The 22,350-nt window shown below is 40.2% G+C and overlaps 3 protein-coding genes and 1 long non-coding RNA gene across 4 annotated transcripts in view; 2 read left to right on the plus strand and 2 right to left on the minus strand.

The window, feature by feature from the left end:
- Positions 1-1,213, plus strand: part of LOC144539924 (uncharacterized) — a 28,530-nt gene extending 27,317 nt beyond the window's left edge. The window contains exons 10-12 of the mRNA XM_078286266.1: positions 238-339; positions 421-498; positions 639-1,213. Coding sequence (XP_078142392.1) covers positions 238-339; positions 421-498; positions 639-827 — 369 coding nt within the window. The 3' untranslated portion in view covers positions 828-1,213. The remainder of the gene's footprint in view (positions 1-237; positions 340-420; positions 499-638) is intronic.
- The window catches only part of LOC144539927 (uncharacterized), a 198,076-nt gene that overhangs the window by 150,658 nt on the left and 25,068 nt on the right, over positions 1-22,350 (minus strand). Inside the window, exons 5-7 of the mRNA XM_078286272.1 lie at positions 18,084-18,155; positions 17,669-17,707; positions 17,497-17,526 (exon numbers count right to left, since the gene is read on the minus strand). Of these exons, the coding sequence (XP_078142398.1) occupies positions 17,497-17,526; positions 17,669-17,707; positions 18,084-18,155 (141 nt within the window). The remainder of the gene's footprint in view (positions 1-17,496; positions 17,527-17,668; positions 17,708-18,083; positions 18,156-22,350) is intronic.
- LOC144539928 (uncharacterized) lies at positions 14,927-16,364 on the minus strand. Its single transcript, XR_013505156.1, has 5 exons — positions 16,317-16,364; positions 16,017-16,166; positions 15,649-15,750; positions 15,490-15,567; positions 14,927-15,349 (listed from the first exon to the last, which is right to left on the minus strand). It is a non-coding gene; the product is annotated as an uncharacterized LOC144539928 (long non-coding RNA).
- LOC144539869 (heat shock 70 kDa protein 12A-like) lies at positions 18,624-21,400 on the plus strand. Its single transcript, XM_078286134.1, has 4 exons — positions 18,624-18,909; positions 19,562-19,783; positions 19,882-20,053; positions 20,325-21,400. Exons 1-4 carry the CDS (start codon positions 18,628-18,630, stop codon positions 21,398-21,400), a joined length of 1,752 nt encoding a protein of 583 aa, XP_078142260.1. The 5' UTR covers positions 18,624-18,627.

Raw genomic sequence — 22,350 nt, forward strand, 5'->3', positions numbered from 1 at the left:
ACTGATGCTGTTTGGGAAACTATTTTGTTTCCCAAACGTTTGTTTATTTGGTTCTTTTGTTTGTTTTGAAATGTTTTTTTGCCTCCTTGTTTTCTTTTGTTTTGTTTTGTATCTCACCTGCAAAAAATATTAATTTTATCTCTTCTTTCTGTTTTTATCGTCACGTTTTATCACTGTTTTCTCATTAGTGCATTTCTTTATCACTGTGAAATAAAACTAAACTATTGATATTCATAGTACATGTTTGAGGATGCAAGAGAGCAAATGGGGAAAAGGAAGCAGCACATAGAGGAAATGTTTGACCTGAACAAGCACAGCAGAGGATCAACACCTCAGAAGGTACTGTAGGGCCACTGATGAAAACTGACACATTTAAGCTTGTGTTACTATACTTTTGTCAGCGTTCTTCCTTTCTTACAGGTTACAGAGTACAAACTGTCAACAGTTCAAAATCTTCAAATGGCTCTGTATTACAGCAGAAAAGAAGATATTGTTAAGGTATGTCTGATGTATGTCAGTGTTTTGTGCACCGAAAAAGTTCAGAAATTTGTGGACCAAATGGACAAATGGGAATAGGAAATTTAACTTTAATTTGCTAGATTCAACATGTAAAACTTTCTCACCTTCTAATTTTGCAGACTCCTTTCCTGGAACACAAAGCACATCTCGCTGCTGAATGCTACTGGTTGGGTTGTTTGATGGCTTTGAACAATCCTCCTCTTCAGCCCGACTGGGAGAAGCACGTTCCTGGGCCGGACGCTTGGGATATTTTCCCCTCTGACATCAAATGTGTTTCTGACATGGAGAATGAGCCAATGGAGCAATGAAGTAAATAATCTGTCTGGTTGTGATGAGGAGAACCAAGCTGATCACATGTGTTGCTCAGTGTTGATGCTCAGGTGTCATGAATCATGAATTATACTATTTAGCAAAACCTGCAAAGGTTTTGTTTTGATTTCTGTTTTGATCAAGCTTGCATTTGTACAGTGCTACATTATATTCAACTTTTTAACCACTTATCAGCTTCATTAATTTGAAATCAGACATTCTGTATAGTTCTAATTTGAGGTATTTTAAGTCTTGTATTAATAAGTTTCAGATTATTATTTAGTATGAAAGGATACTTAAGGTTTCATCAATTATTGTTGACAATATTTGCAAACAATGAAAGTTTCTGTTTTCTATCTTATTAAATAAAGTTGAGTGAATTAAATTAGCTACTGTTTGACTGTTTTTCACAATTACTCTTTACACATCTTACAGTATAGACAGCAGGGTTAATGTGATAAATTACTCAGTGCAGCCTATTGCCTTTTACTCCATGCTATGGGCAGAGTTCTAAGCAACAATTGGCTTATCCAGATGAAACTGATCTAGTGTGATCAAGTTCAATTCCCTGATGATTCATTATGAAAACATCACAGAGAGCCAGCAAAAAGAGGGTAAAACAACACGTAATGTATCCGAATTCAATTCACTTCAATTCAATTCAATTTTATTTGTATAGCACCATCTCATACAGAAGCAGTTCAAAGTGCTTTACATAAAAACAGAATAAAACAGCAGAAATGTGCAAATAAACAGAAACATCCATGCATACATACACATAAAAACACATATAGCCTACATACACACATACAAACAAACATAATGTACAAATACAGTGTGTTCATTTAAGAAAATGCTCGGGTGAAAAGGAAGGTCTTTAGTTTGGTTTTGAAAGAACACAGAGTTGGAGCAAGTCTAAGATCAGTAGGCAAACTGTTCCATTCTTTGGGCGCATAAATACTGAATGCCATCTCACCAGACTTTGAAAGTGCTCTAGGCACATGGAGGAGATTTCCACCTTGTGACCGAAGAGATCTGCTGGGGTTATAAACTGACAGCATGTCTGAGATGTACTGTGGAGCCAGACCAGCAAGTGCTTTGTAAACCAACAGAAGGATTTTGAATTTTATTCAGTAGTAGCCAGTGAAGGTTCCGGAGGACTGGAGTTATATGGTCTGATCTTTTTGTCCTGGTAAGAACTCGTGCAGCTGAGTTCTGGATAAGTTGTAATCTATGGATTGTTTTGTTTGAAAGACCGATAAACAGAGAATTGCAATAATCCAGCCTGCTCATGACAAATGCATGCATGAGTTTCTCTGAGTCAGATGGGAAAGAAAGCCTCTGATTCTGGAAATGTTTCTGAGTTGGAAAAAGGCAACCTTGGTGATGCTGTTGATGTGATCCTTAAAGCTGAGTTCACCATCCATGGTAACTCCTAGGTTTTTAATCTGGTCACTTGTTTTTAGTGATCTGGACTCCAGGTACTCGCAGACTAACTGTCTCTGGGCTTTAGGACCCACAACCAAAATCTCAGTTTTCTCCCTGTTCAGCTGAAGGAAGTTTGCTGCCATCCAGTGGTTGATTTCTTCCAAGCAGCTGACTAGGGAGTGTATGGGTTGGAAGTCATCAGTGGATAGTGAGATGAGAAGCTGCGTGTCATTGGCATAATTATGGTAGCTGATGTTATGTTTGCTGATAATGTGACCAAGGGGAAGCATATATAGGTTGAATAGGAGAGGACCCAGGATGAATGATGAATGATGGTAACAGATTCTCTCATTTTAAATAAATTAACAAAATTCCATTGGGGAGTAACACATTTGACATATTATAGCCCCTTTCACACATGTAACCTGTAAAAATTGACAGATTATTTTTTCTGGTAAAGGTATCAGTTTCTGTTGTTCACACAAGACATGCCTTTATGCATTTTAACGTAAGCCTACCATTCACACAACACTGGCAATACCGTTAAATTCCTCTGTTGTCATTTTCCGGAAATTACGTTTAGCCTTTGTGATGGAGTCACTGCAGTTTGAAAACATAGCAGGTGAATTATCTGTTGGCTAATCTCTTCATCCGCCCGGACGCTGAGGAGCTCTCTTATTTCCACGTCTGTCCAATTCGACATTTTTGCCAATCCTTCGTCAAAATGCTACTGCCCGTTGTGGTTTGTATTTCCCTCCTACATGTGGTCACAGCCGGTGCGGATCAACTCGTCACCTTATGAACCTTATGATTGGCTCACACAGTTCAACAACAGAGCGTCCTACGTCAGAGCAGCCACATTCCTGCTTGTGCCGTTAATGTTATGGAATTGTTCGCACATATGATTGATACAGAACTTTGCCAGAAATGTTACAACGTACAACTTGAGCAGTTAAATTGCTGGAACTGATTTGCTGGCATTTTGACACCGGCTCCTATTCACACATGACCTCTGTGCTGTTAAATGTACGGAACAGGCTGCAAGTGTGAAAGGGGCTTGTGTGTAATTGAGGCGTTGAGCAAAGGTTCCTTAAGGAACTGGTTTCTGTTTGCCGTCAAGGGGGGTTCTACCAGCATTGCATTCTGAGGAACCCCTGAACGAGCCAAGAGGAATCTCTTATTTTTAGTACTGCCTCAGAAAGAACTGATTGCGTGAGAAGTCCAGCTACGAGGAATGCCAATGGAATGATGAAAACAAAGTTGACAGCCATACCACAATGACGTGTGAGGATGATACAGTAATTAGAGTACCACTGGACCACTCCTGTTCTCTCTCTACATGTTACCCCTGGGGCATGTAATCCGCAGGCATAATGTGACCTTCCATTCCTATGCAGATGACACTCAGTTACCTCTCTTTTAACCCCAGTGATTTTTATCAAATGAATACACTCAACGACTGCATCCTTGACCTCAAATGCTGGATGGCCCAGAACTTTCTGAAGCTAAATATTGATAAAACTGAGGTAATTATTATTGGCCCTGGCACAGCTAATCCTTATACCTCAAAACATCTGGGCTCTCTGTCCCAAAATATAGGCCAAAACTGCAAAAATCTTGGTGTCACCTTTGATAACCAACTCAGCTTGAACAAGCATGTTAACACAGTTGTCCAGTCTTGTTTTTTGCAGCTCAGGAGACTCGCCAAGATCAGTTCAATTTTATCCAGGAGAAATCTAGAGACTGTCATACATGCTTTTATTTCTTCTTGTTTGGACTATTGTAACTCTCTCTACACATGTCTGAGCCAAAAGGGTCTACATAAATTACAGCTTGTCCAAAATGCAGCTGCCAGACTCCTCACCAAAACCAAAAAAAGAGCGCACATTACTCCTATTTTAGCTTCTCTTCATTGGCTTCCGGTAAATTTTAGAATTGATTTTAAGATATTATTGATGACTTTTAAGGCCCGTTCTGGACTCGCACCCAAGTACATCTCAGATCTTCTGACACCATATGTGCCCGGTCGCAACCTGAGGTCCTCAGCCAAGGCTCTGCTAGCCATTCCACAATCTCGGCTGAGGACCAAGGGTGACCGGGCCTTTTCTGTTAGGGCCCCCACTCTCTGGAACAACCTCCCTGAGGAGATCAGACTGGCGAGCTCCTTATCCTCTTTTAAATCCCTCTTAAAGACATATTTACAAGTGTGCTTTCTCAGGGCTTGTGGTCTGATTTCACTTTCACCTTTTAAGTCACTTCTTAAAACCTATTATTATACAAAGTCATTCTCTTGTTCCTTATTTTATTGACTAATTTAATTAATTTTAAACTATTTTATAATGTTTTATTTTACTTATTATACTTTTCCTCATATGTAGCTCTTTTGCTCCTATATTTCCTTCCCAATGTTGTATAACCTTTAAACTGTTTTAAAATTGTTTTTACTATTGTTGTCCACCATTTTTATTTTGTCCTGTGAAGCACATTGTAACTTTGTTTTGAAAGGTGCTGTTGGGCCAGGCCATGTGGTCAAACAAAGGAAAGGCCTACATGTAAGATTGGAAGCCTAAAACACCGGCCTAACAAGGGAATCAGAAACCTGAACTCTAGCCCACCCGCTGGGCTGGGACCTTAAACAAAGGAAAGCAGCGCCAAAATTCTAACAGGCCCTGAAGTTCACACCTAGGTGTGAACTGGCTGAAACCCAACCTCTGGTCTCTCATTGGACGAGACTCGGGAGAACCCCGGGATGTCCCCATGACGTCACCAAGAGTATAAATTCCAGAGATACCTTTCCTCATCGCCCCTTCTTGCGACCTCGTTGCTAACAAGGTGGTACCTGAAACGTTCAAACTGTTCTTTTGTTTAGCCGAGGCGCAGTCTTCAACTCGCGGGACGAGACCAGACTGTTTTAGTGTTAGACATAACACTGTTGGATCCAGAAGGATTAGATTAGCTGTTTATGCATCTAACTCCTTACACGCACTGCCGTGTGTAGCAGACCTGCAGAAGTGGACTGGAAGAGAATACAGCTAAGGACACTCCTTCCCTCCAAGAAGACAACGTAAGGATACGTTTCTTCAACCAAGTCGACTCCTGGCTGACATCTTCACTGCCTACGAGGAAAGCCAGCTGGCCGTTGTTCCGTGCACGGAGAGATAATGGTCCCGCAGATACCCTGGGAAACCCCCTGGGATCGATAAGACGGACTCAACCACACACCAATCACTCGAGAGTGATTCCCAAGTAAGAGGCTTTGGTTCTGGGCAGAGACTAGAATAGGTGTGTTAAATAAGCTTACTGATCAGAAGCTGTATTTGTGCGTATTGGGAAGCGCATCGGACCGCCGCGTCCATATTATGCTGTATGAATAATACCTCAATCATTATGCTTGCTGCTTAATTTGATTGTGTTAATGTGAAGCTGATTTGTGCTCAATTGCATGCCGCTGAGCTTGCATCCATGTTAGTAGCCAACGTATAGAGCCAATATACTGCATTTTACCAGTTCAAAGACCAGTAACCCGGCGTACTATTTCCAAGTCGTACCCCGAGTTCCTGTGTGGTAAAAGGCTATTGTTGTGTCTCTAGACGGCGAGTAGAACCTCTAGGTTTACCCTGAGTGTTTCCCCCTTTCTCTTTCTCTCTCTCTCTCCCTTACTAACCCACACACACACACACACACACACCCACATCTCATTACACATTCATTGCTACCTAAGAATTAGATGGTGTTGGTTTAGCTGCCTAACTCCAACTCCATCTTGGTTCCAAACCCCCTTTGTTCAAACTGCGCGGTCACAGCCGCCATCTTGAACTCTCGCGATACGTTCCACTCACGTGGTCACGTCCGCCATCTTGCCTTCTCTCTCTCTCATCTCTCTCTCTCTCTCTCTCACACACACACACACACACACACACACACACATACGCACGCACCCATACGTGCCATATGCTGTTTGTGCCTTTATGCTTGTTAGTTAGACTAATAGTTATAGTTGTATAATAAGTTGTTGATTAACTGCAGTGTTATTGATTATTGATTGATATTGCTAAAGTTAAATAAAGTCCATTATACTTTTAAAGAGAAGTTGTCTGTGATTCCTTGTGCATATGTGTTGCAATAACTGCTGGTTGTGAGGGCCTGTGTACGAATTCACCCTTCACTGTTCACTCATAAATGTACAGTGGTACTTAAACACTGTAATTTGGGGGTGAACAGCCATTTTGAGACTGTATTGAAGGTTCGGTTATTGGTCCCTGATTCCAGGGTGGTGCCCCGTTAATATTGACTCCCGTCAATAAATTTCGGAATATTAATAATTTCACGATTATTAATTATTAATTGCTAATAACCAAACCTGCCCCTATCAAAGCCCAACAGTGCTATATAAATAAAGTTTATTATTATTATTATTATTATATTAGAGTATGAAGGGTGAGGCATGATTAAAGCATAGATATTCAACCGTGTGCCATGGAGTTACCATAAAATTGCACCCATTTGTTATTGATAGTGTTATGTTGAAGTGTTTATATCCATCCATCCATTTTCTAGCCACTTACCTGGGTCAGGGTCGCGGTGGCAACAGGGCAAGCAGAGCAAGCCTACTAACTTAAACCTAACTTCACTGAACGGGACACTCTCCAGACCTCAGCTGCACCTTGATATCATGTCCACTGATATTATGAACAGGAGGGGGGACAAAGCGCATCCTTGTCAGTCTGATGCCCATCTTGAATTTGCTTGACTTAATGGCAAGAATGCAAACACAGCTCTCACTCCAAGTGTATAGGGACAGAATGGGTCGCAACTTAAGTCAAGTTTATTTATCTAGCCCAAAATCACAGTTACTGTCTCAAAGGGTTTCACAATGCCCACATTTTGAAACAATAAATGAAACAACACCCCCTAACCTTACACCCTCAATGAAAACAAAGCAAAACTCCCAGGAAAAACTCCTAGTAAGGAAAAAAAAAGGGAAGAAACCTTGGTAAGGTTTTCTACTGACACACGTCTGCTGTTAGGAGTGGTCAGAAAATCAACGTGCATTCTCTTGTTCTCAATGTTATGGTTCATCCTTTTATTGGACAACAAACAGAAAATAAATAAATTCAACTTCATACAAAAAGGATGGCTCTGTATAACAAATGACTAGTTGTGCGGTTGAAAATTGTTTGCCCTTCCGCTTTCGTGAACACCTGTTCACTTGTCCTAAATCAAAGGGGCGCCTACAGATGACGTCACCCTATCAAACATCAGATCATCATAATTATCACAATAATAGCAACAACATGCAAAACAACAGAAACCTCGACATAGGACATCCCAACACATGATCAGCATAATTCACAACAGAAAATGCATGATGTCTCAACATAATTATGAATCAATAAGGCAAATCTGCAAAATGGCTTCAACACTCCGGCCCCTAATTGACCGTTATAGGGCAATTCATACATGTATGCATTTGTAAGGAGCCATAAACTCAAAAGTCCTTGGTGACAACATTCAAGATTGTCAAGTGTCCATTATTCTCCTTCAAAAAAAAAAATCAAAGTCCTTCAAAGTTCCAATACTTCATTTTTGTCAAGAGTTCATAAAGAGTTCATAAAGAATTCAACAACCAGCATATTCAAGGCAAGCATTCAAGAGTTAATTTCACAACCCATTTTCATTTCCTTTCGATTCATTTCATAAGTAAATTAGTGTCAGCAATTCAAAATAAGTACACTTCATTCAATACTTCATACAACTTCATGAATACTTCATAGTTTTAGAGCTAGTCATTTAGAATCAAAGTCAAAATACCTCATAATTCGAAACAAAAAAAGGGGTTAGGATTATCAAGGTAGGAATGTACTTAGGGGAGTAGGTCAGGTCTGGCTTGTTAGGTCATGTCTTTCAGGAGACACAGCTTTGTAATGGGCCTTTCCAATGTGCCATTTTGTGTCTTGATCTTGACGCGGCGTACATGTCCCTTTTTGTCAGGAAAAGTATCTGTGATGCGTCCCATGGGCCAGGAGTTGCGTGGTGAGCTTTCATCAGTGATCAGCACTATGTGATTTCCTTTTACCTCATTCCATTTCTGTCTTTCCTGCATCAATGGAAGGTACTCCCGTGTCCAACGTTTCCAAAAGAGGTCTGCTATGTATTGGACCTGTTTCCATCTTCTTCTGGAATAGGTGTCCTTTTTTTCGAAGAGTCCAGGTGGAAGAGTGGGCATTCTTTTCATTTGAAGCAGGTGGTTAGGTGTTAAAGGTTCCGGGTCTTTCGCATCTTTGGATAATACCGTGATGGGATGGTCATTGATGATTGCCTCCACCTCACACAGAGCAGTTTGGAGACTTTCGTCATCCATGGTTTGTTCCTTTGTGATTGAGTAGAGGATCTTTTTGACTGTTCAGATGAGGCACTCCCACACACCTCCGTGATGAGAACCGTAAGGAGGATTGAATGTCCACTTGATACCTTCAGCGTGAATCGAATGCTGGATCTTATTAAGGTTAAGGTGAGCAAGTGCTTCTCAAAGAACGAAATTTATTCCATTGTCGGAGACAATCTCCTTCACTTGGCCTCGTCTGCAGATAAATCTTCGGAGTGTAGAAATACAGGAGTCTGTATTCAGGGAGTAGGCCATCTCCAGGTGTACAGCTCTACTAGCAAGGCACGTAAACAAGGCTCCATACCTCTTCACTCTGCTGTGGCCACTCTTGACTTCAATGGGACCAAAGTAGTCTACACCAGTATGGGTAAAGGGTGGCAAATCAGGTGTTATACGGATTAGAGGTAGGTCGGCCATCTTTTGTTTCATTGCAGTACCATGCCATCGCCTGCAGAGTACGCAATCACGGGTTATCTTTCTCGTGGCCGAGTTGGCTTTGATGATCCAGTATTTTGTTCGGAGTTTGGAGAGCATTTGGTTTCTTCCACAATGACCTACCAAGGTGTGAGTGTGGTTCAAGAGTAGTTTTGAGAAGTGGTTGTCATTGGGCAGAATGGCCGGATGTTTGGTCTCCTCTGGCATTGCCAACTTACTCAGTCTGCCTCCAACTCTCAGGATTCCATTCTGGAGGATAGGGTCTAGTTTGTAGATCCTACTGCTCCTTTTCACAGGTTGGCATTTTTGTAAAGAAGTCACCTCGTCTCGGAAAGATTGCTGTTGGATGTCAGCCTCGGCAAGATCCTTCACAGGCAGTTGTTGTCCAGCAAGGTCTGATTTAACAGATGTGTGCAGAGAGTGGCTTGCTTTCTTCTGTAGGCTCAAGTGTCTCAGAGTCCCTTTGAATTTCAAGAGCCAGGCTGTTGATCTGATCAATTTGTCCCATGATGAGAAGTGCTCAATAAAGCGAGTCAAAGGACATTGCTTTTGCAGAGCACTTGTAGCGAAAATCACAGCCGCTTTCTTGATGTCCGGGTCACTGTCGGAGAGTACGAGTGGTACTTGAGGAATCATCGGCCAGTCTGTTTCAGGTTGCATCAGGAAGTCTGGACCTTTCAGCCAACGTCCTTCCCTATGGAAAGTCTCAGCTCTTATGCCTCTTGATGCACTGTCTGCAGGGTTGAGTGCAGTCTTTATGTGGTGCCATTGGGATTTGTGTGTCAGATCCCGAATAGTAGACACTCGGTTTACCACATAGGTCTGAAATCTCCGGGTGTCATTCTGGATGTATTTCAAGACAGAGGTGCTGTCCGTCCAAAAGACAGAGTCTGTGAGGGTTAACTCGAGCTCTCTCTTCAGCATTCTGTCTATCCGAGCAGCAAGGACAGCGCCTGCAAGCTCCAGCCTTGGGATTGTCACTACCTTCAAAGGTGCAACTCTTACTTTTCCTACCTCACAATGCAATGTGAGGTAGTCCACTGCTGCTGGTCATTTTTAGGTAACTGGCTGTACCATAACCTCGCTCACTCGCATCACAGAAGTGGTGCAGCTGTGCGCTAGAGACTTCAAAATTTGGTGGCTTAAAGCATCTCTTGACCTTAAGGTTGGAAATCAGGTCAAGATCTTTCAGCCACTCCTCCCATTTCTCTGCAAAAGTAGTTAGTACTTCTTCATCCCATCCACAGTTCAGCTTGCACAGTTCCTGAAGTATTCCTTTTCCTGTCAGCATGACTGGTGCTAGAAACCCAAGAGGATCATAAACTGAGTTCAGCACAGACAGGATACTCCTGTGGCTTACTGACTGTTGTTTCGGCGTGATCATGAAGAAGAATGTGTCAGACTCTGGCCCAATCCCAATACACCCCTTGCCCCTACCACTTAGCCCTACCCCTCCGTTTTGCGCGTTCACGTGTAGGGGTAGGGTGTCCCGATTCTTGTTGGGATAGAGGGGTAGGGCAAAGTGGTAGGGCTATACGGCCCTCCAAACGGAGATTTTTCAGAGGCACACTCAAAAGCGAGTGTTATAAGAAATCTCCCAGAATTCCTTGCGAATCATTGGCAAGATGGTGGCTAACGGTGCACAAGCAAAAAAAGAAAACCACAAATGTAAGTATTTTCTTCATTAATAAAGATTGAAAAATTATGATAACCATCGTATTATCTTAGTTTCATGTCGTTTCAATGTATAATAGACCTTTTCTTTCTAACAAGCATAACAAAAAATCGCTAAAAAATTGCTAGTATGCTGATGTCTCTAGCAGCATTGTGAGATTCTGGCAACAAACTTGTCGCGTCTGTTTACGTAAACGCCATCAACGACTACTGATGACGTATCAGGGTCTTGAAGGGTTGTCCCATTTCATAGGGGAAGATTTCAATCACTACCCCTTGTAACTCTGTTCCGAGGGGCAAGTCGAAAAGCGAGGGGCACTCGAAAACGAGGGGTAGGGGTAAAAATAAGAAATGGGATTGGGCCTCTATGTCCCATCGCATGCCAAGGGCTATCTCTACGGGCAGTTTGTCTTTGTCGAGGTCCAGATCTTTCACCTCTTTTGCTCTTTCTTCTGCCGGAACAGAGGTAAGGACAGCACAACTGTTACTGGTCCATTTGGTGAGCTTAAATCCACCGGTGGCGTATATCAATTTGAGCTCCTGTACCAGACAGATCGCTTGTCTTTCACTGGGGACAGATTTGAGACGTCCACGTAAAAATTGTGACGAATGATGTTGAGGGTTTCAGTGCCACATTTCCCTTCATTGTCATCAGCCGTCCGTTTCAGTGCAAAATTGGCACAGCTCGGGGATGAGGCTGCTCCAAAAAGATGCACCGTCATTTGGAACTCTGCCAGCGGTTGATTGGTGTCACCGCCGGGCCACCACAGGAATCTGAGGAAGTCCACATCCTCTTCAGGTATCCTTACTTGATGGAACATTCCTTCAATGTCCCCCATCACTGCTACTGGTTCCTGTCGAAATCTGAGGAGTACACCCAACAAGGTGTTCATAAGGTCAGCAGCTCTGAGTTCAGAGAAGTACCTTGAAATGAAGAGGTACAGTTGAAGACCACCTGGATTGTCCTTTTTCTTTTGTGGTAGACACCGTGGTGAGGAATATACCACAATCTTCCATCATTCCGGAGGAGCTGTTCTTCTGGCACTCTTTCCGTGTATCCTTTCATCAAGACATCATTCATGAAGCCGATGTAATCTTTCCGAAATGCTTCATCTTTCTTGAATCTTCGGGTAAGACTTAGTGTTCTTTGTTCCGCCATTTTTCTGTTGTTGGGTAGGCAGATGTTATCCTGATGGAACGGAAGTCGTATCTCATAGTGGCCTTCTTTCTTTGTGACTGAGTTGTTCACCACTTCTAAGAATCTTTTGTCTTCAAATGAGTGTTCTTGTTTCTCATTGTAGGCTAACTCTGAGAAGTCCTGATTGTATTGCTGGACAAGAAGTTCTTCCAGTCTGACCACAGATATCCTGTTAGACATTATCCGTGGTCGGCCATGCTCATCTGCAGGTCTGCCAAGAGGTCCATTTACAGTCCACCCTAAGCATGTCAGGACTGCGTAGGGCCCCTCACCTTGACTGTTGATCACTTTCAGTGGTTCTATTGCTTTTGGGACATTTGCACTGATCAACAGAGCTACCTCTGCTCTGATGGAGTTTAGGTGGACATCCTTCAGGTAAGGCCATCCTTTTATGTCCATCTCCGTTGGGATGTTCTCTTGACTGGACATGACGCAAACCTATGTGGGTATTGTGGCTGTCCACCGGGAGCTACCTCCGTACTGCTGATGACAGGGGCGGTTTTAGTGATTTGGAGGCTCCAGGCAAAGATCAGTGTGTGAGGCCCTTTTCCATTTTGCTTAACGCAATCATAGCTAGTGAACAAAAATTTGGAGGCAGCTCTTTTCAGTTAACAAAGCCACAGAACTAAAGGACAGACCCAAATGAGAATTCTAACTGTTATAACTAAGAACTTCAAATGACCTTCAGTCACACACACACACACACACACTCAGAGCTCTTCATCTGATGCACAGCACCGCGACCGCTAGGTGTGGACAAGATGAGGGAAGCAGAAAGGGATACTATACTATGGAACAATACATTGGGCCTCATGCAAGAACATTTTCGTATTCTTATCGTAAATTTCTCGTACTTTTTTCGTGAGGTGGACTCCTACGAGTGTGCCACGTCAGATTCACCAAACGCTCTTATCTTCAGAAAACTGTCGTAAATGACCTGCGTAAACATGATGAATTCCACCTGTTCTAAATGAACGCCGTTCATGAGAATTGTGAATTTGCATAATTGACGCCCCAATAATGCCATATAAGGTTAGGCGTCCAGCGCATATGTCGGGAAGCTTCATTCATAAAAAATGACACGGAAGACTAAGAAGAAGTCTACCAGCTCTGAGATTGAAGTCCTACTATCAGAAATAAGTCAACCAAAGCATATAATATTTAATATAATTCAATAGTGGAATCAAAGGTCCTGCTAAAGCCAAGGAATGGGAAAAAAATAACTTGTGCTGTTAATGCAGTGTTGTCTGTTGTGCGTTCCCTTACGAAAAACAACTATAGTATTTCTATACATTTTAGATGAAAATATATCCCAACAAATCTATAATTCCCTATAGGAATATTATAGTGATACTACAGAAGACAAAAATACCATGATAAGGTCACTATAAACTCACTATTGAGTACCACAGACACTCTAAGTCCCTATCGGAGTATTATAGGAATATTATAGGACTATAGTGATTTGTCGTTAGGGCACCGTCACAGAAATAAAAAAAGAAATGGCTTGACATGAAATTAGATGCAAAAAGCAAGACGATCCATGACTGCAACAGGAGGGGCCAAGGGGAATTCTCCGTTACAAAGACAGATGAAAGAATAGGCCGATACCTGCCGTAACTGGTGATGTGTCTGTCAGGTGTTCAGCAGAGGATGCAGCAAGCTGCTGCAGCATGTGATGATATAGGCTTATGCATGACTCTAATGGTAAGACCTAAAGCCATTTATCTTTTTAAAATTTAGATTCCCTCCATAATGTATTTGCCCCAATACAATCTAACCTTGTCTTTGTCTGACCTGAGTGTTTATCAAATAACCTGCCAATTATTAGTGTTTTTTGTTTTGTCTTTGTATTGAGCGCACTTATAGGCTACTATGTATGGATATTTATGAGATTGCTATTTTTCCTGTGACTATAACCACTGTAGTTAATCTCAACATGATTATACTTTACAGTGTCATTTATATATTCGAACTCAAAATTTCTTCAAAGTGACAGAGATACAATCTATTAGTCAACAACAAAGTTTTTTTTTGCTTTGGAGAACGGCAGGTTGATTGTACGTGACTCGAACGACAGGTCTGGACCACTCGTAGGTTTTGTTCGTAGCTAAGAGAAAATTCTAAATTGGTGAATGCGGCAAGTTCTCTTAAATCGCTCGTACAAGTGATTTAAGAACGAATTTGTTCGTAGAGTGGTTCTTGCATGAGGCTCATTGTTCGTAATATCTCACTAGGACATTTTTCATAGCACCTCGGCCCAGTTATCAATTCTCATATGTACAAGAGCCAATGGGCCTCATGCAAGAACCACTCATTAACACCACTGCATTAAGTTATTTTTTCCCATTCCTTGGCTTTAGCAGGACCTTTGATTCCACTATTGAATTATATTAAATATTATATGCTTTGGTTGACTTATTTCTGATAGTAGGACTTCGGTCTCAGAGCTGGTAGACTTCTCCTTAGTCTTCCGTGTCATTTTTATGAATGAAGCTTCCCGACATATGGGCCGGACCCCTAACCTTATATGGCATTATCGGGGCGTCAATTATGCAAATTCACAATTCTCATGAACGCGCATTCATTTAGAACAGGTGGAATTCATTAAAAAAAAAATTCTCGAGGCCCTTTGGCGGACGAGGCCCCAAGCATTGCCTACCTATGCCTTATAGTAAAACCGCCTATGCCAATTATTGCTTAGAACTCTGCCCATAGCATGGAGTAAAAGGCAATAGGCTGCACTGAGTAATTTATCACATTAACCCTGCTGTCTATAGTGTAAAATGTGTAAAGAGTAATTGTGAAAAACAGTCAAACAGTAGCTAATTTAATTCACTCAACTTTATTTAATAAGATAGAAAACAGAAACTTTGATTGTTTGCAAATATTGTCAACAATAATTGATAAAACCTTAAGTATCCTTTCATACTAAATAATCTGAAACGTATTAATACAAGACTTAAAATACATCAAATTAGAACTATACAGAATGTCTGATTTCAAATTAATGAAGCTGATAAGTGGTTAAAAAGTTGAATATAATGTAGCACTGTACAAATGAAAGCTTGATCAAAACAGAAATTAAAACAAAACCTTTGCAGGTTTTGCTAAATAGTATAATTCATGATTCATGACACCTGAGCATCAACACTGAGCAACACATGTGATCAGCTTGGTTCTCCTCATCACAACCAGACAGATTCTTTACTTCATTGCTCCATTGGCTCATTCTCCATGTCAGAAACACATTTGATGTCAGAGGGGAAAATATCCCAAGCGTCCGGCCCAGGAACGTGCTTCTCCCAGTCGGGCTGAAGAGGAGGATTGTTCAAAGCCATCAAACAACCCAACCAGTAGCATTCAGCAGCGAGATGTGCTTTGTGTTCCAGGAAAGGAGTCTGCAAAATTAGAAGGTGAGAAAGTTTTACATGTTGAATCTAGCAAATTAAAGCTAAATTTCCCATTCCCATTTGTCCATTTGGTCCACAAATTTCTGAACTTTTTCGGTGCACAAAACACTGACATACATCAGACATACCTTAACAATATCTTCTTTTCTGCTGTAATACAGAGCCATTTAAAGATTTTGAACTGTTGACAGTTTGTACTCTGTAACCTGTAAGAAAGGAAGAACGCTGACAAAAGTATAGTAACACAAGCTTAAATGTGTCAGTTTTCATCAGTGGCCCTACAGTACCTTCTGAGGTGTTGATCCTCTGCTGTGCTTGTTCAGGTCAAACATTTCCTCTATGTGCTGCTTCCTTTTCCCCATTTGCTCTCTTGCATCCTCAAACATGTACTATGAATATCAATAGTTTAGTTTTATTTCACAGTGATAAAGAAATGCATTAATGAGGACACAGTAATAAAATGTGAGGATAAAAACAGAAAGAAGAGATAAAATTAATATTTTTTGCAGGTGAGATACAAAACAAAACAAAAGAAAACAAGGAGGCAATAAAAACATTTCAAAACAAACAAAAGAACCAAATAAACAAACGTGTGGGAAACAAAATAGTTTCCCAAACAGCATCAGTATATTAGAGTCACCAGACTGCACCGTACCTGAATCAAACTTTTGGCCGACTTTCTGTTGTCATCATGTGATTTCAGGTGGCCTTTGATTTTAGGCCACTGTATGATTCTGAGCTGGTCGTACATCTCTTTCAGTCGAGTTTTACTAACTGGGTTGTTCATGTTCTCAGAGTCTCCTGTCTTTATTGAAAGAGAGATTTCACTTGCCATTCTATGCAAGGAGAGATAAACACAATAAGATTTCTCCTACTTTATTTACATGCTTGAGTTTGCCAAGGCAACACTATATACAGCAAATTGCAATTTCTTTTTTCAATATGCTGCATGTACCTGTCTTTGAATGATTTAAATTCTTCCTCAGATTCTTTCAGGGCGGATCTGTAGGGATAAAATGTAGTGTGTGAAAATGTCTCATGCTTTTATTCAACAAGTTCATAAATCAACAACTGAATTAAAGTTTGTAACAACATGTAACACATTCATGTAACAGGAATATATTTTTTCAATTTACTAACAATATTTTTTATGTATCCAATCCATAGATCACATCTTAATGGTAGCTGAAACTGTTCTATGAACGTTGTCTGGCCTCAAACTGTCCTTTTATCCTTTAATTGCTATTTATTTATTGAGGGTTTATAATTAATTTATCTCTTGAATTCTCTGCACCGCTACTTGGAACAACCTGTAGAGGGAGCTCAAGCTTCAGAAACTAGTCACTCTATTTTAAATTAAAATTGTTAAAATTGTTAAAATGTTTTAAAAGTTAATTTTATTTCATTGTATTCCTGTTTAATACTGCTGTTTAATTTATTTATTTCTTGCTAAATGAATACAATATTATCAGAAAGCCACTTTTTTTTATATACTAGTGCATTTTGTTGACACTGATGGCAACTTGGTTTGACACATGCATCTCTCTTAGAGATTTGGCTGTGTAAAGGAAATGGAAATTGTAGTCAGTATAAGATGTCTGTTTCTGTACGATTTGTTTTGTGCCAAGTTTCACTGTTTGTGGTTGATTGATTATTCAGGAATGAAACATATTGGGGCAAATTCAGAGGCAAAGTTTCAGGATTTCCCAGTGGAGTTCCACATTGACAAAAGATTTTGTCATCGACTAGGCTCCATCAGTGTCCATGAAAGAAACCCACTACATATATGGTAGCTGTTTACTGTAAAGTTCTGACAAAAAAGTTCATCTTCCCCACCAACTTCCATCTATTTTGTATAACACTCTTCTATTCAAAAGTCAACAGCATAGATCCATTCAACAAATTATACAAATATAGCAAGAACATGTCCTAGTTTGTGTGACAATTAATATTAGCCCAAGCCAACCAAACAGCGCTGCATCTTTCACCTACATGACAACAAGCTACATGCCATTTGACAACTGTATTTAAAGGCAGATGATAAGATTAAGGGGAAATTGTAGAAACTTCTTGTGCAATTTTATATCAGCTATATGCCATGAGTGTAAGTCAATACGATCAGTTGCATAGCATACCTTCCAGGATCTGTCTGATAGTTAATGACCCTGAATATGTGGAAGAAATCAACGGTTTAGTCATTTTTAATTTTTCACTTGTTATCTCATCAACATAATTCATGGTTTTTAGATGTATAGGATGTGAAGTCACTGAGAAATGCAACAAATTGTAGCAAATAACAACCTCTACCTCTGCTCTGGTAGATATCCTGCATCAAGAACTTGCCCACTGTATACAAAGAGTTTGGGGTTAGGAGAAAGAGCCGATGATGGCATCACATTATCAGGGTTCCTGCATTTAAAATTCACAAAGAAGATAAATTACCTGCAGTACACTAATACAGAATGTCTTTCTCACATTGAATTAGGATTCAGCAATTAAATGATAAGTCTATGTCTATCAAGTTCATCATTTTCCCGTATTTTACAGAAGCTCTTTGAACATTTTCCTAAAAGTAAGGTGTTGTAGGTTTCTAGCAACCAGTTACAAATTTGCATCTTAATTTAATCACAATCAGCAAGTCTCAGTGAATGAAGACTGCAGTCTGTGTGTGAAGACACAAGTTCAAACTGTGATGTGTGAATCAAAATGTTGATAATCAAACCTTTGGACATGCTGTTGCTGCATCCTCTCAGTCTGTTGTCTTGGGTGTTCGTCATATCTTGGGGGAGAACAGCTGCAAAAGAAGCATAACATAATTTTTGTCAAGCAGCATGTATCTCTATCTTATACTGTTGTAAAGGAATAAATGGAATTACATCTGCAAACAATATGTCACTCCACTCAACAGCTGCTGTATTCTACAGTATAGACTTTTCAATGGGAAAGTTGTCGGAAGTTGTTTCCTTGACTTCATTTACTACTCACTTAGGCTCTTTTTTTTTTTTTTGTCTTGTCTCTTATCTTGTCCAAGGCAGATGTGTACTGAAGCTACAACTCTGTCTGTCAGCGGTACTAATGTAGGTTCCAACAAACTCCAAGGGGGTTGGGCCTCAGCGAAAGAAAAGATAAGCTTGCAGGCTATAAATACACAAAGTGAAACAGGGTTCTTCACGTTGTTTGAAGCACTGCTGCTGCTGCTGCTCATTGCCATTAAGATTTTTTGATTTCACCATTGTTGACCTAGACTAGCTGGATCTGTTTCTAAAATGGGTGATTCGTTTATCATAGCGATAGACTTTGGTACTGCATACAGTGGATATGCCTTCAGTGTGTCACCCAGACAGGCACAAATCCAACCCACTGTGCCATCCTGGGGAAAAGAGCATGGATTTGAAACCTTGAAGACTCCTACCTGCATTCTTTTTAATGAAGATGAAGAATTCCTCAAGTTTGGTTATGATGCCAAAATGGCATACACTAAAATGGGTAGCGAAGAAGCAAAGAAAAACTACCTCTTTGAAAACTTCAAGATGTCACTCTATGGAAAAGTGAGTAAAGAGTGGTCTGTAAATCTAAATGTACAGTAGTTTTGAATGCCTCATGAATAAAGGCAGGATATCAGTTTTCCTATAATGTAGATTAGATTACAAAATATGTCTTGTTGTTACCCACACATAAGAGCTACCTACAAATGATTTTCATTCCAAGATGTTATTGTAAAGCTGTATTGTACAGTTTCAGGAGAGAAAAAAGATAAGTCTTACCTTTAGTACCAAGTCAAAAGGAAGAAGAGAATTGAATCAGAGTTGAGTGTTGGTTGAAGCTGGAAAGTAGCTCTTTCACTTCGGTTGTTCTACCCTCACATCATGTTTATAACATTGATTGAATCTCAGTGTCTCACTTAGTGTACTATTGCCATATATTGCAGTGTAATTCAGTGCTAAAGATGGGTTATAGACTATTTTGTCTTCAGACCTTCCAAGTTTGACTCCTTTCCATCACCACACAGTAATTTGGTGGCAAACCATGGCACAGTGGTAGAGGGGAAATGCACGCAACAACATGAGAACAGAGAAGCATCTTCCATGTTAACTCCTGATTCAGTCTGACTCAAATGGTTATGTTTTGTATGATGATCTTAATAATAATAAAAAAGGGTTCTAATAATATTTGAACTAACATCTTGTCAATCATCACCAGCAACTCAACAGGGATGTAATGATTGCAGCCACAAATGGCAAGTCGATGAGTGCCTTGAAGGTAATCACAGAAACCCTGCGCTACCTGAAGGAACATGCACTGAAAACCATCAGTGACAACACAGGGAAGAAGTTCATCGCCTCTGATTTCACCTGGGTGCTGACTGTGCCTGCTATCTGGGATCCTTCTGCAAAGCAGTTCATGAGAGAAGCTGCAACTGAGGTAAGTGCATTTGTTAAATTCTGAAATGATTGGCAAAATATACAATACGTATTTTCTTTTTCATATTAACAAGAATGTGTGACTTATTTTATTTCTAGGCTGGTATTGTGACTGAACACAAAGCAGACAGGTTGGTAATAGCTCTGGAACCCGAGGCAGCCTCAGTCTGGTGTAAGAAGCTCCCATCTGATGGTTTCATAGCAGAGACCGTTGGCCAAAACACACTAGAGCAAGCTCCTGGAACACAATACATTGTTGTCGATTGTGGAGGTATGTGGTGCTGTTAGTAAATATACAAACCTTTTTTCTTTTCCAGACATAAGCTTTAAAATCTGGTGGCATTTCCACAGGAAACAGCATACACAACCATGCACATTTGCCATTTTCCATTTCAAATTTGACTTGACTGCAAAATATTTATTGTTAAGCATAGCTTTTACTTATTGCCTCAGGTAATAGTGTCCAGATTTGTAAGAACTTATCATTAGCTCAAATGCTGTAGTTGCTCAGCAGTTTTAATTGCAGCCTTTTTTTCTTATAGGTGGAACTATTGACATAACTGTACATGAAGTGCTGGATGGAGGAGCCCTGAAGGAGCTGTACAAGGCCTCTGGTAATGACCTGGGGGGGCAAAATGTTGACAAAAAGTTCAAAAGTTTCCTCAAAGAAATATTCTCTGATGACCTCTGGGATGAGTATGAAAGAAGTTATTCCAGCGAGTTTCAGAAGATGATGTACAGCTTCTCGGTTCTTAAATGTGTGGAAGAGGATGTGGAGATTTCCTGCCCGTTTAACTTAGCAGCATTAGCTCAGAAAAGACAAAACATAGAAATGTTCTTCCAGACAGTGCAAGGTGCATCCTGGGATGACGGGGCAATCATAATCTCAAAAGAGAAAATGAAGTCTTTCTTTGATGAGAGTCTTAGCGGGATCACTAAGAATCTCAGAGAAATCTTGAAGAAAGATTTAAGAATTGAATACATTCTGTTAGTGGGGGGCTATGCCTCAAGTGTGACTCTGCGCAAACACATTCACAAGCAGTTTGGCAATCAGTGTAAAGTGTTGCGCCCTTTTAAGGCCCAAGAAGCAATCATGAAGGGAGCTGTCATGTTTGGAAGACATCCAGAGGTTGTGGCATCACGAGAAAGTCCCTTTACTTATGGGGTTGGTATGTGTGAGAGGTTTGACGAGTCCAGGCATAAGGCAGAAAACAAATTCTCAAACAAAGAGGGTGACTGGTGTCGTGATGTTTTCAAGAAACTGGTGGAAATTGATCAAAATGTGGGTTGGAATGAAACCAAAGAGCACATCTTCACTCCAATAGAAGCAGATCAGACAGTGGTAAAGTTTCCTTTTTATCGCACAGAGAGAAAAGATCCTAAGTATGTGGATGAATGGGGAATTGACCCAGTTGGTTCATTTTCAGTTAACACGCCTGACACTAAACGTGGCATGGATCGCAAGATCAAATTAGAAATCAAGTTTGGCTCCACAGAAATACAAGCCACAGCCACTGACATAGATTCCAACTCAACAGGATCTATCAAGATTGACTTCATGCACTCCAAAATGCAGCTGTTTCCTCTATTAGAACTTTGGGGCTCAACTTGTGCCTAGGTTATTCTATAGCAGGCAGATGCAGATGACAGGCAAAAGCCTAATCTTACAAAAATGTTGGATGGTTTGGCATTGGCTAAAGTGGAAGATGTATGATTTCCACTTTCTTTCATATTATAATTTTATATTTTAAAAGGTTGTTTGTTTTTCATGTCTGTCAATAGGTTTTTTATTTTTTCTCAAAACGGCTGACACATGCTACAGTGAAACATTCACAAAGTGTTTTACACTTTGATGTTACAGAACAACACTACATATTTTGCACACATTGGCCCCCTTTACACTTGGCATTAACATGTGTCTCATCAGCTACATGGACGAGACTTGTTAGCAAAACAAATTCATTGCTGATTTTGTTATTTTCACAGGATTTGTTGACAGTAAGAAATGCCTTAGAAAACACCAGCCTTATCCTTTAATGTGTTGACTACCAAAGCATTTGGTTTTTGCTCTATCCGATTAAAATTCAACAGGACGCATGTTAATACCAGGTGCAAAGGGGGTCATTGTAATCTTTTGCTTCACAACAAAACAGAGGGCAAAATATTGTCTCAACAAATGACAAAATTATATACTATACTGTCAAAATCATGCCCTGATGCATCTTTATCTGTGTTTTTATTTTTATCTGTGTTGTATAGCGGTCCATGACCAAATGTTATTTAACTTCCAGTTATAGCAATAAGATTAACCTAACTAATAATTATGAGCACAGTAGTGCAGCATTAACATAAGCATCTATATATAAGTGTTGAATATGTGAAGTGTTTTTGTTCTTCATGTCCATCATACAGTTTGGTGTGCTACTCCCTGATGAAGGCCACAGTATAGCCAAAATACTTTGATCATTTTTTATTAACTTTTGTTAATTTTAATATGTTGTTTTGAACTAGTCATTCAATAAAGGATTTCTCATTTTATGCTTTAAGACTGCCTTCGAACTCTCTTTT

This window comes from Centroberyx gerrardi, chromosome 10, assembly GCF_048128805.1.
Source record: "Centroberyx gerrardi isolate f3 chromosome 10, fCenGer3.hap1.cur.20231027, whole genome shotgun sequence".
Lineage (NCBI taxonomy): Eukaryota > Metazoa > Chordata > Actinopteri > Beryciformes > Berycidae > Centroberyx > Centroberyx gerrardi.

Coding starts and splice junctions, on each gene's coding strand:
- LOC144539869 (XM_078286134.1), top strand. CDS start 18,628: ATGGGTGATTCGTTTATCATAGCGATAGACTTTGGTACTGCATACAGT. Junction 18,910..19,561: donor AGATGTCACTCTATGGAAAA/GTGAGTAAAGAG, acceptor AATCATCACCAG/CAACTCAACAGGGATGTAAT. Junction 20,054..20,324: donor CATTGTTGTCGATTGTGGAG/GTATGTGGTGCT, acceptor TTTTTCTTATAG/GTGGAACTATTGACATAACT.